This window comes from Microtus ochrogaster, linkage group LG9 (genome assembly GCF_000317375.1).
Source record: "Microtus ochrogaster isolate Prairie Vole_2 linkage group LG9, MicOch1.0, whole genome shotgun sequence".
NCBI classification, from domain to species: Eukaryota; Metazoa; Chordata; class Mammalia; order Rodentia; family Cricetidae; genus Microtus; species Microtus ochrogaster.
The window spans coordinates 11,486,231-11,498,490 of NC_022034.1; the positions used below are offsets into that span (position 1 = coordinate 11,486,231).

The following is a 12,260-nucleotide window of genomic DNA, read 5'->3' on the forward strand; positions in this document are numbered from 1 at the left end:
GTGTGTGCAGGGAAGAGAGGACCAGAGCCTCCATCAGCCAGTGTGTGCAGGGAATGTAGCCAGGAGGACCCAGTTAGCCAGAACCATGGGCTGCTGGCCCAGAAACAGGCTGGCTCTAGGGGTACCTGGAGCCCTGATCCTGGCAAGGCATCTGTTCCAGGGATACCTTGCTCTTCCTGCCTGGCCCCTTACCTGGCATTGACAATATTTCCCGCACTCAGCTCCACCATCTCTTCAAACCCCACGGCAAATATGTCAGCGGGGCTGCCGTCACCTGGGGAGCAAGGCAAGAGAGCAAAGGAATCAGAACTGCCAGACCTTGTGTTCCTGTTTCATGGAGTCCTTTTCCTTCTGCATACCCGTGCCTGCTCATTGCTGGAACCCACCGTACCTGACCACTCACAGGGGTCCAGGCACCGGAGCCTGTCCCCACTTCCCTCCTGTGCTGATTGCTCATCTCTGCCCTTCCCTGTATTCGGCCTGGAGCAGCCTGTGAACCTCTCTGGCTGCTCCTCTACAAAGGGGCAACTGTCGTGTCACCAGGTAAGGTAGCATTTAATTGGAGTGAAACACTTGGTTCACTCTGGTCCCTCAAAAGAACAGCACCCTCTCACCCTTCCTGGTGACATGTCTCTCTGGCCAGACCCTAAGTGAGCAGGAACAACAACATTCCTATTTATTTTGTGGCTCCCCGGTGTTTTTCAGGTTGATCTGGGGGTAGCTGCTTGTGGTCACAGGAGACACTGCCCAGGAGAGGCCTGGCCACAGAGCACAGTGAGCCTGGAGCTGCCCCTCCTTTCTACAAAGGAGGCCACTGCTTCACAGAATTCCTGCAGCGCTTTATTGGACCTCCCAGGCACTTCTTCAGACACACGTGTGCCTGAGCCATCAAGAGCAGTGTTCCAAATGCAGGAGGTGATATGGCTCCTGCCAGGGAGGAAGGAGCCTCTGCGGCAAAAATCCAGCCAGCTCTCCGTGTTCTACTCTGCTGGGCGCATGGCACCATAGCTGAATGGGCCAAAAGCATAGAGCTGCCTTTTCTGCTCTTTAAATGAGATACCAGCTTCTCTGTCTGAGCTAGTTGGCAACAGTCAAATGCACGTTTATCCTGAGCCTGGTGGGTTTCCAGGGAGCTTACGGCCATCTTCCCCGTAATATCGCTGCCAGACTGCCATTGGGGTCTAGCTTAACCACACCCTATTATCCAGGCAGAAGGAGGGGCCATTATGGCATTAGGAAACTCACCTGGGTTCCCTTGGCAGTACTGGGCTAGTTCTGGTGTCATTCAGAAGACTATGCTAACACAAACCACCACAGATATGGTGAGCCTGAACTGTAGACCCTGACCCCTTCCTTCCTTTCCTGAGGTGAGGGTTACATGGGTATGTGACAAGAGAGGCCACCTGTAGTAAACCACGAGTCACTTATCACTCACTTATCACCCAGGTGTGAACCTGTTCTTTGTTTTGGAATTCAGGAAGCAGCCGGGCCTCCATGAACTCTGCTGCTGCAAGCTAAGTAATGTTGCCAAATGCTTAGGACAGAGGAGTTTTAGATTCTGGATTTAGAACTATCTGCACACAGGCAATGAGATATCTTGGGGAAGACACCCAATTCTATACAAGGAATTCATCTGTGTCATGTACACCGTCACACACACACACACACACACGCGCACACACAGTTCTACACATCTTCAGTTTGCTGTGCTCTGACTGTGACTCATCAGAGCAGATCAGCAGTGGAACACTCTCCCCTGTGACACCGTGTCCCCGCCCCCATGTGACGTCACAGCAGTACTGAAAAATTTCAGCCGCCCTAGCATATGGGAGTGCAGAGTTCCAGACTGGGACTGTCTGTGCCGGCGTGGGCTTGGAGAACAAGGGCTGCAGCAATGCCCAACACCCTCCGCATGCCTTGCTCTAGCCGGTGGGCTTGGAGAACAAGGGCTGCAGCAATGCCCAACACCCTCCGCATGCCTTGCTCTAGCCGGTGGGCTTGGAGAACAAGGGCTGCAGCAATGCCCAACACCCTCCGCATGCCTTGCTCTAGCCGGTTCCTGATGGCAGCACGGTCTAGAGGCCACAGCTACAGATGACAACTATCCTGCCGGTTAACCCTGGACCACAAAATCTCTGCATGTTTAGAGAAAGGCGGAAGACTCCCCACAAACCCCTCCAAGTACTTGGAAAAGAAAAGGTGTCTTGAAGTTAACATAATACCGCCAGTCAGCATTCTAGAAGGTGAGACCATGGTGCTTTTAAACATGTGGATAAAGGAAAATGCAAATATCAGTACCAAACTTTACACGGCAATGCGTGCAAAGCCAAGCTGCGGTGACAGGTTGTGGGGAGCCCTGCTTGGCCTTTCCCGAGTTACCATTCTCACCCTGAGAGTCCACTGCTCCTGAGAGCCGGGGGGCATCCAGAAGCCAGTCCGTGAGCTCCGCTGTGCCCAGGAGATTGGTACGGAATTGCTTCCCTCCGTTCACATTCCAGGTCCCCACAGCAATTTGGACCCGCTTGAAATTCGTGAATTCTGACTGGCGTTCTGTCATGGCCTTCAGGATCCTGGGTGTCACTGTTAGGAAGCATAAAAGACATGTTCTTTTTGCAGCCCAGACTGCAGGGACCCTCTAATGCTGTCCAAGGGTGGTCTGTTGGAGGTGCCACTCATGAGCCTTGCCGTCCCTTCAAGGCTGTGGACAGCCCAGGCAAGGGTGGGCATGCATTACCCAGAAGGGCCGTGTTGTCCAGAAGCATCCTTCCTTTGTCTGTGGACTCTTCATTGTAGACATCCCCAACCAGCAGGAGCTTGATGGCCTCTTGCTTCACCCCGTCAAAGAAGCTGGACTGGATGGTACGAGACATGGATCGGGCCCCATCCTTCAGTTTCCCCACCTGCGTGGGCACAAACACTCGGTGAGAGGGATCTAAGGGGCTTTCATTCCTGCTCCCCCAATCTGCCCTCCCTTGGCCTCCCACCACCCCTGGCCCGCCCCTACCTTGGCCTCCCACCACCCCTGGCACGCCCTACCTTGGCCTCCCACCACCCCTGCCGCGCCCTACCTTGGCCTCCCACCACCCCTGGCCCGCCCCTACCTTGGCCTTTCCTTCCAGGGCCCTGCTCCCTGTGAACACCTTGCTCAGGCTGTGCCCATTCAGAGACCACATGGCTTTGAAGGACTCCACAAAGCGGTCAATGATGGGCTTTGAATTCAGCCCCAGGCTCTCAAGCTGCAGATGAAGGACCTGGGAGAGAAACCAACCATGGTTATCACTAGGAACCCTTCCAGTGCCTCTGAGTGAGCACCTTGCTCATCAGACTGCCCATGAGGAACATCAGCTGCAGAGAAGCACTCCTCCCCGACCCCGACTACAGCTTGGCTTAGACCATCTTCCCAGCCCCTCTTTGACTGCTTGGTGCCATTACTGTTGGGAGGGAGAGAGGGGACAATAGGTGGCACAGACGGAACTGTAAGAGGCCAGCCAGGCAGGTAGGGCCACAGTGGCACACAGGTAGCCCCTCCCCAGGCTTTGGGACCAGTCTTCTCAGCTAGTCTCATACTGCCTTGGCTCTGGAGGATAGTCAGGGCTATCTCTTTATAGAATATCAGTTTCTTTTTTTTCTTTTTCTTTTTTTTTTTTGGTTTTTCAAGACAGGGTTTCTCTGTGGTTTTGGAGCCTGTCCTGGAACTAGCTCTTGTAGACCAGGCTGGCCTCGAACTCCCAGAGATCCGCCTGCCTCTGCCTCCCGAGTGCTGGGATTAAAGGCGTGCGCCAGCACCGCCCGGCAGAATATCAGTTTCTTAAGGGTGCCTGGAACCCTTGGGCCACACCCAGTGTCTGGGATGCATCTCAGCATGCATACAAATAAGAGAAAGGTCTATAATGGAACATGCAGGAAGCCACCGAGGAAACCACTCTGAATGCTCCCCCTCCACATCCCCGTCACCTGACTTATCACTGCAAAGTCAGCCCAGTAAAGCCACTCCTGCCCCACCCACAGCCCAAGACTTGATAGAAAAGACCCAAGGAACTCACCTCCAGGGCAATGAAGCACTGTACAGTGTTGGTTCTGTCCAGGCAGTCGAGACAGTTCATCCGCAGAGTGCCTTCCTGGAAACTTAGGGCCAGGAGACATGGAAGGATCACACATGGCCTCGGTCTCTCTACTCCACAAGAGGGCCCCTTGCCTCCTCCCTGGCAGCTCAGCACAGCCCAGTACCCATCCCCAGAGATCCTGGACTGCAGGATTGACAGGCAGACCGGAGCTCTCAGCAGCCCACACCCCCACATCATCGTAAGCACAGCTGGGTCCTGCTATCTACAACGATGACATCCTACAGGCCTTACGGATAGTCCATAGCAGAGACTCCTGGGAGAAGCTGAGACCTGAGTCTCTGGCACTGCACCAGCTGCTCAATAAGGACCTTGCTTTGCATGCTTTTGTTTAAACACACACTGGTAATATACACAGGCAGGCAAACTTGCGATGGTGCAACTCAACCTTTCGTTTTGCAGTTTTATGGGGGTTTCACACAGAATGCTTTTTTCCAGACTGTGACACCACTGTAACTCAAGTGGCACCTGCATGCCGCTGTCTCACTAAGGTGACCCTCCGCCACCGCACTGCAACTCTTGTCTGAAGGTACCCAGTGTTTCCTCTGCAGGGAATAGCCTTGCTGTCTTGCATTTGTAAAGCCGGGCATTGCCTTGGCATTGAGGTTAAACAGGGACATCACTCAAGAGAAGCCCAAAGATGTGGAAATCATAGCAATAAATAAATAGGTACCTTTTACAGTAAGAACCGAGACAAGGCGGCAGAACATGGCCTTGTTCAGCCCATTGGGTGGCAAAGTTCTCACTGCTCCGCATGTGTCTGTGAGTGACAGTGACCGTGTCTGCAGTGAGGGGACTAGGGAGTTTCCGTGAGGAAGTGATTTCAGACACCTGAGATCTCCTGATGATGGACTGTGGCTTGAGGAAGCTGGACCTCCTTTGCATTTGACTCAGAACAGGGTGACTCACAGCCCAGTGACGTGGCACCGTGGCTTTGCACCCGCTTACCTCATAGGTCCTGTCCCAATGTGGCTAAGTCATGTCATGTCATCTGAGCTCGGGGAGGGAGGGGGAGTGTGCTTGCCCGGTTGGTTGGGTTTGTGGCTGCTTGTTTTTGTTTCTGAGACAGAGTCTCAGGTAGCCCAGGATAGCCTAGAACTCACTGTGCATGATCTCAGACTTCTAACCCTTCTAGGTCTACTTCCCAAGCCTGGAGTGACAGGTGTGCACCATCACACTCAGTACTGCCAGATGCTGGGACTGAACCCAGGGATCCATGCATGCTAGGCAGGCACTCTACCCACTGAGCTACATCACCAGTTTTGACTTCAAGGCTGGAATACAGCCCTTTATGTTCAGAAACGTCTTTTCCCAGAAAACCAGGCATTGCCTTCTCACTAAATTCAGAAGCATGTGTCTGTCTACAGAGGAAGGAGGAGAGAAGATCGGGGCCTCAGAACCCCAACATCACAGAGCTTATGATTCGGGAAACAACAGTGGAGCCGGTCAGTCAGGGAGGAAGATGATTCCTGCTGAGGTGCATGAGCTAAGGGGTCCCCCAGCCTCCGCAGCCCCCACTGAGACTCACCGTGGACTTACATTCTCGCCCTTCGCAAACACGCCAAAGTCATCCCAGTGTAACTTTAACTGAGGCCTCAACAGGTTCTCCAATTTCTCTAGCTTCCCGCCTTTGGCAAACTGATGGAAGTCAAAATTTATCATAGGCGTGTCGCCTGCGTGGCAAGAAGCCCAGAGCAACTTCTGTAAAGGGAAAGGGGAGGGTGTGAGCCTGCTGACAGAAGGAGCAGGAAACAAAGGCAAGGTGGGGCTGGTGGTGTCCTCTGGTGGCTTGGGTGCTTTGGTCACCAACTGCAGCCCATGAGAGCGAATACATCGGCTGGTAGACTGGCCCTGACCTTGAAAAGGAAACAAAGACAAAAGCCTGGGGGGCGGGGTTGAAGGGCACAGAGGACACAAAGAACATCTTGCCTGCAGAAGAGCAAAAGGTCCCCCTTTGGCAAAAGAGCCCACAGCAGGGGTGTCTCTCTGGGGGACATCCCACTCTTCCTGGGGCCCAGGTGAGGGAAGCTTAGAGCTGTTCTTCAGGTGGCCCAAGTGCCCAGCCCTCAAGAACAGCGACACGTGGCAGACCATGTAGCTCATAATCTAGTTCCTGTTGCCCTGGTAACCAGCCCCATCCAGACAGGCACCAGCCCGAGGAGGATGGGCTCAGCAATAGTTGAGTCTCCAGACTAAGATGACTGGCAGGATGTGCAGAGCGGTACAGCCTAAGATGGAGAAGATGCTGCCCCTCCTGACCCCGAGTAAAGGTGGGGGACACGGAGGGATGTGTCAACCAGGAGGAAAGTGGGGGCACAGAGAGAGACTTATCAGGGCTATGGGTGGGTCAGGACACGCCTCACAGAGGTGAGGCCTCCTTTCCCCACACGGCCTCCCTAGCCTGGCAAACTTCCTCAGCCTGCTCACCAAAGCACCCTGGAGTAGGAGACAGGCTGCCTGCCTTCTTCAGCCTCCTGTATCTGGACCTCACTATATTAACCCAACACCTGCCCATCCAGAGGTTCTGAGAGCTCCAAAGAACTAGGAGGACCCTGGATCGCTCCAGCCAGCCAGAATGCAACTGGATACATTCTGCCACCTTCAAGAAAGTCTTGTTGGGGAAAATGAAGCCTATGCAACTAAAACAATTTGGTGGCCTTGCCCAGCTGTGGAATGATAACGGCTGGGGCCCAGGCTGCCTGCTAGGCTCTGGCTTCTCTCCGGTAAGGGAAGCTCAGGAGAGAGAGTCATGGCCTGTCTCAAGTAGTGTTAGTTCTACCTGTTCAGGAAGCATCAGTAACTCCTGGGACATCTCTGTCCTCTGGGGATAAAGGAGGCCTTCCCTCCAGTGACAGGGCATTGCCACCAGCTGGGGGAGGGGCTGGCCTGTCTTTTCTATAGCATGAAAGATTTGCATTTTTTTTGTTGGAGAGAGATACTGAGGTTGATTTTCTCTGTTGCCCCTTTCCCCTCACCTTCCTTAAAATAAGCAGTCGGCATTGCTGCCAAGAGAAGTGGGAGGAGATATTTCTTGAGCTCGTTGCTCATAGCAACAAACTAAACAGGAAAAGCAAGTCTGGCCAAAGACAACTGGAAGCCAGCGAACTCCTGCTCCCCGCATACAGTTTTTCTAAGTAGAGACAAATGGCACTCCGGCTGGATGTGACTTCCTGTAGATGAGGGTTAGGGGGGCAGTGGAAGTCACAAAGGTCACATCTCTACCAAGGTGAACTTAGGGTGTCTCCACAAAGGACTCCTTTGAACTTAACACAACCAGAGAGCCTTTTCCTATGAGGCAGAGGCTGTGGAGTCTCTGCAGGGTGGAGGAGGCTGTCTCAGGTCACTGAGTCTTCGATAGAAGACCGTCAGCTCGTGGGTCCTGTGGCTGAGAGGCCGGAGTGGAGTCAGCAGCCCCCTCTGCTTCCTCACCCTATCAGGATCCACTCTGCTCTGAACTGGGCACCCAGGAATTGGAAGGAGCCTGCTAGGAGCTGGCACAAGGCCTCGCCTGGCAACCCAAACATGAGACTTGAAGGCCATCCAGGCAGAAGGAAGCCACACAGGGTCTGCTTTGAACCAAGAGATTCAGCAGCAACTCAGCACAATGCCATGGGTGCTGGCAGGTGGGGCTTCCAGGGTGCCGGGCCAGTGCTAGGCTGCCCTTCTGTTCTGGCCTGGGGAACACATCTTAGTGGGAGCATGGGAGGCCTCTCTGCCCACATGGAGCTCGGGGAAACAGTTCTGTTTAGACTGAACCCATTCTCCCACCCCTCGGCTCATAGAAAATAAACTGAAAGCATTAAGAGCCTAAGTCATCCAGCGCTAGGCTCTAAAAACCTACACAGGGTACTTACCTATCCTCAGTACTCCTGTGAGCAGGGCTGCCTGGGCGCTATACCATGTGAGTGGGCCCGGACTCTGCCCCTCCCCGCCCACTCCCGGCTGGGCAGGAAGGTGAGCGTTACCTTGAAGGCCCTGTTGAGCACCTCCTCACCACCTCTGCTTCCCAGCAGGTTCACGACCACCTGCTTGCCATATTGTTCCTTCAGAAGCACCATGTGCCTGCAACGGTATCAGGGGTGGCGGTAACTCCAAGGCACCCGAGGCCGGGCAACCTGTACCTCCATCTCAGCATTGCAGGTCTGGGACCAGCCATGCCCCTTACTCCCAAGCATACAGGGGAGGAAAACTCCTTCCTCCTGGCTACCAACACCGCTCATGTGAAACTCACTGGGTGTAAGTCAGTCCAGGCTGTTTGAATGGAGGTTTGGGGCAGTCATGTTTAGCATGTGAGACTTTAGATGAAGCTGTACTGGCCCTTGTATAAATGCTCCCCGTCTTTTGTGAACGGCCATAAGGGTTCACAGCACAGCCACCTCCAGAGTTAACCCAGAGCTGCTACTTTCTGTCCCTCCTTTTCCTAGTTAGAAACCATGGGGGATGAACTTCGACCTCTACCTCAGAGGCCAACCTCCTCCCAGGTGCTGCGTTTCACCTTGAAACCCAACTAGACGGTGTCACAAACCATGCAGTCCACATCTCAAACATCACAGAGGCTCCAGTTCTTAATCTTTATCCCAAGTTCGCTAAACGTAACTTTATTTTTCCTTGGGTTTAATATAGCCCAGGCGGGTCTCACTACACAGTTAAGGATGGCCTTGAGCACTTGATGTCCTAGCCTTCATTTCTCAAATGCTGGGATAACAGGCATGCGTTGACTTGCTTAACAAAAGGGCCTTAATAATTTTAATCTTAGCAATGTTTCAATGTTGTGGTTTTAAAAATAGGAAAATACAATGCAAAAATAAGACACATAAATAGAAGTTAATAGTGTAATTTTTCTATGTAAGTTTTTAATGTAAATTTAGAATATTTTTACATGTAAACATAGAAAAATGAATTTTTTAAAAAGATTTATTTATTATACAGTGTTTTGCCTGCATGTTCACCTTCACAACAGACCAGGGCGCCAGATCTCATTACAGGTGGTTGTGAGTCACCATGTAGTTGCTGGGAATTGAACTCAGGACCTCTGGAAGAGCAGCCAGTGCTCTTTTAATCACGGAGCCATCTCTCCCGCCCCAAAAAATGAAAATTTTTACATGTAAAAAAATATATATGGAAAGATATACACTGTGGTATTAAAAGTGTGAAGATGCTGGGCAGTGGTGGTGCACGCCTTTAATCCCAGCACTTGGGAGGCAGAGGCAGGCGGATCTCTGTGAGTTCGAGACCAGCCTGGTCTACAGAGCTAGTTCCAGGACAGGCTCCAAAGCCACAGAGAAACCCTGTCTCGAAAAACCAAAAAAATAAAAATAAAAATAAAATAAAAAATAAATAAATAAAAGTGGGAAGAATGTTAAATTTGGTTTTCTTCTTTTGACGTTTTTCTTTTTTTCTAAGTTTCTACAATTTACTTTCTGACATTTATTTTATAAATATAATTATTTTTAATTTCATAAAGAACTAATTTTAGCCTGAGAATAAAAAATATCCTTCTGCTTGTGTCGAGTGATATCACGTGATATAGAAAGATTTAAAAGTGGGTAGTTTTATCTAAGCTTGTCTGCGGACTAGTTAACCCAAGTGAGGGGTGAAATTCTCTCCAAGGCCACTGGTTCCACTGCAGGGAGGGTCTTGGCTGATCAAGGAAGGGACAAGAAGAGATGGACTTGGAGGTTCTGCTCTTAGGGATTTCCCAGAGAAGATGTATCAGTCTCTGTCTAAGGTCAGACACGTATGTCCTGTCTCCACTGAGGTACTCTGGGTAGCTGGTTGTACCTATCATCGGTGGTCAAGTCCCATGCTAGCCACATATCCAAGCCACACCCTGCCAGGCAGCTTCTCGGGAATAAGGCCCATAGGGGCCTGATCTCCCTGTCTGACCTCTGTGTCCCCTCTCAGAGGGTTCCAAATCCCAAGGTTGGAAGAGGGAGGACACAGCTCAGCTATTATCCTTTCGTGACACCAAAGCTGACTCTCTGGAGCAGATCCTGTGCTCTCTCTTTTGCAAAATTCAGCTCCCCATCCCTGAGCAGGGAAGTTGCAAGAATTAAAGAGGAACTAAAGGAGGCCAGAGCTTGGCACCTGGGAAGGGATTCCCCTTTGTTTCCCTTTAGTCTAAAAATAAGATGATATTTTTCATGTCCGTATGAGATGTGCCTTTTTGGCATAAGGGAGGCTCTGGTGGAACAAACCCAGCAGGACCGGCCCCTTGTTCGAATTTCAGTCTACACTCAAACATCCTGGGAACGTCTAGTCAATCAGGGTGACTGCGTGTGCCATGTTTACCACACCTGAGCGTGTCACACAGAAAGCCCGCCATTTATACATCTAACTAGGGAGTCCTTGGGGTGCTTACATTACCAGCATTAACGTGGATTTCAGAAAGTTTATAAACAAATGTGAAGCTCAATGAGGCTTTAGGAGGAATGGATACAGTACTCAGTTACTTTTGAGAATTTTTGTGAAATTTAAGATCTTAAAAATTAGTACTCAGATTAAAAACAAAATTTTTTTTCTGTCTTTTGCGGGAGGGGGGGGATTCCTGTCCTGGAACTAGCTCTTGCACACCAGGCTGGCTTTGAACTCACAGAGATCCGCCTGCTTCTGCTTCCCAAGTGCTGGGATTAAAGGCGTGCGCCACCACCGCTCAGCTTAAAAACAAAATCTTTTAAAGGAGCTATTAACTATCCAAGTACAGATTTTAAATGTCTCAAGCTGGCACTGCTTTTCCCTAAGCAGGGTGTAAAACGGTGTTATAGTCCAATTGTCTTTTTTCTTTTAAAATGAAATGTATATGCCAAAGCTTTTTGTCTAGGATACATAAAAAAATTGACAATGGGTAAAACTGAGAGGGACTTGGGAGTTTGCATATTCTTTTACTTTACACCTTTCTATACTTAAAAATCTTAATATGCTACTTTTAACCAGAAATAGTGCTGATATAATTCAGATTATCCCTTAATAATCAGGAGTAATAAGATAAAATAATTATAGTGTGCTGCCTACAAATTGATGAATTCATTTTTAAGAAGACTTGAGAACAAGCAAAAAAAATATCTCATTTTATAAACTCCTTTCTTGGGTAAAGGACCAAAGAAAGCAAGAGACAGATTTGATTTGGGATTGGGGTTCCCTTTTTACCATCCCGCCCCTTGCCCTGCCATCTAAATGGAGGATGGAAGGTCTTGGATGGTACCCTATGGTCCTTACCTTTCGAAAGCAGGGGCATTGGCCTCTAGGCCTCTGTGTAGTCTCAGATGATGGGAGCCAACCTGCAGAAAGGTAGAGCAGGATGACGATCAGGATGATGATGATGATGATGATGCTCACTGAGCCAAGACAATGACTTTCTAACTCTATAGTCATGCTGCATTTGGCACCTGCTGGGTCATCTCTGTGGCTCATTCCCTGCTCGGGCAGGCTAAGGCCAGGCTCCCTTGACTCTGCTAACAATGCTCCCAACCTTGCAAGGATTGGCATCCCCAGGTCTCTGCAACTGCAGGCCCCCTAACTTTAGCATGGACCATGCCATGCCAGCAAAATTCTCCCATTTCTATTCTTCCTAATGGAGGCTATTGTGACAGCTCCAGGTCTGCCTGTCTCCCTGAGTCCCAGCCTGAAGTCCCTTCTGTTAAGTAGGTGGCAGCTGAGGGTCCAGGCCCAGGCTCTAGAGCGCTCTGCTATAAACATCACCTAGGCCGTACGTTGCTTAGTTACTGACTGCTGACTCAACATGTCACTGAGTACCCAGTCAGGAACTCAGTGAGGAAACTGAGTCCCCGACCTAGGTGGTTCTCATCTAGCTCTGGTCACCGCAGAAAGACCTGGAAACGGTAAAAGGTTTCAGCAATTCTGCACAACTTGGCCTAATACGGTGGTGACTAGCAGCTCCACAGTGTGGCATGAGGATCTTCTCCATCTGTGCTCCTTCTGACACCGCAGGGGAAGACAGGCCGTGGGTAGAAAGCCAGAGCACAGCAAGAGAAAGCGCAGTCCAGCCCAGAGTGGAAAGGGATGGGCACAACTATCTCGATCATGTCACGACAGCTAATGTAACATCAGTGCTAACAAGGAACCCACTCTTGGGAACACAGGGAAATCAAGGACACCCTCCGAGACACACACAGGAATATC

General features: G+C 50.8%; 1 protein-coding gene across 2 annotated transcripts in view; it reads right to left on the bottom strand.

Annotated features, from left to right (window-relative positions):
* The window catches only part of Synj2 (synaptojanin 2), a 100,118-nt gene that overhangs the window by 25,673 nt on the left and 62,185 nt on the right, over positions 1–12,260 (bottom strand). For both annotated transcript variants that reach the window (XM_005363402.3, XM_005363401.3), the window contains exons 6-13: positions 11,337–11,398; positions 8,087–8,183; positions 5,650–5,822; positions 4,044–4,125; positions 3,102–3,251; positions 2,735–2,900; positions 2,389–2,580; positions 193–274 (exon numbers count right to left, since the gene is read on the bottom strand). In XM_005363402.3, coding sequence (XP_005363459.1) covers positions 193–274; positions 2,389–2,580; positions 2,735–2,900; positions 3,102–3,251; positions 4,044–4,125; positions 5,650–5,822; positions 8,087–8,183; positions 11,337–11,398 — 1,004 coding nt within the window. The remainder of the gene's footprint in view (positions 1–192; positions 275–2,388; positions 2,581–2,734; positions 2,901–3,101; positions 3,252–4,043; positions 4,126–5,649; positions 5,823–8,086; positions 8,184–11,336; positions 11,399–12,260) is intronic.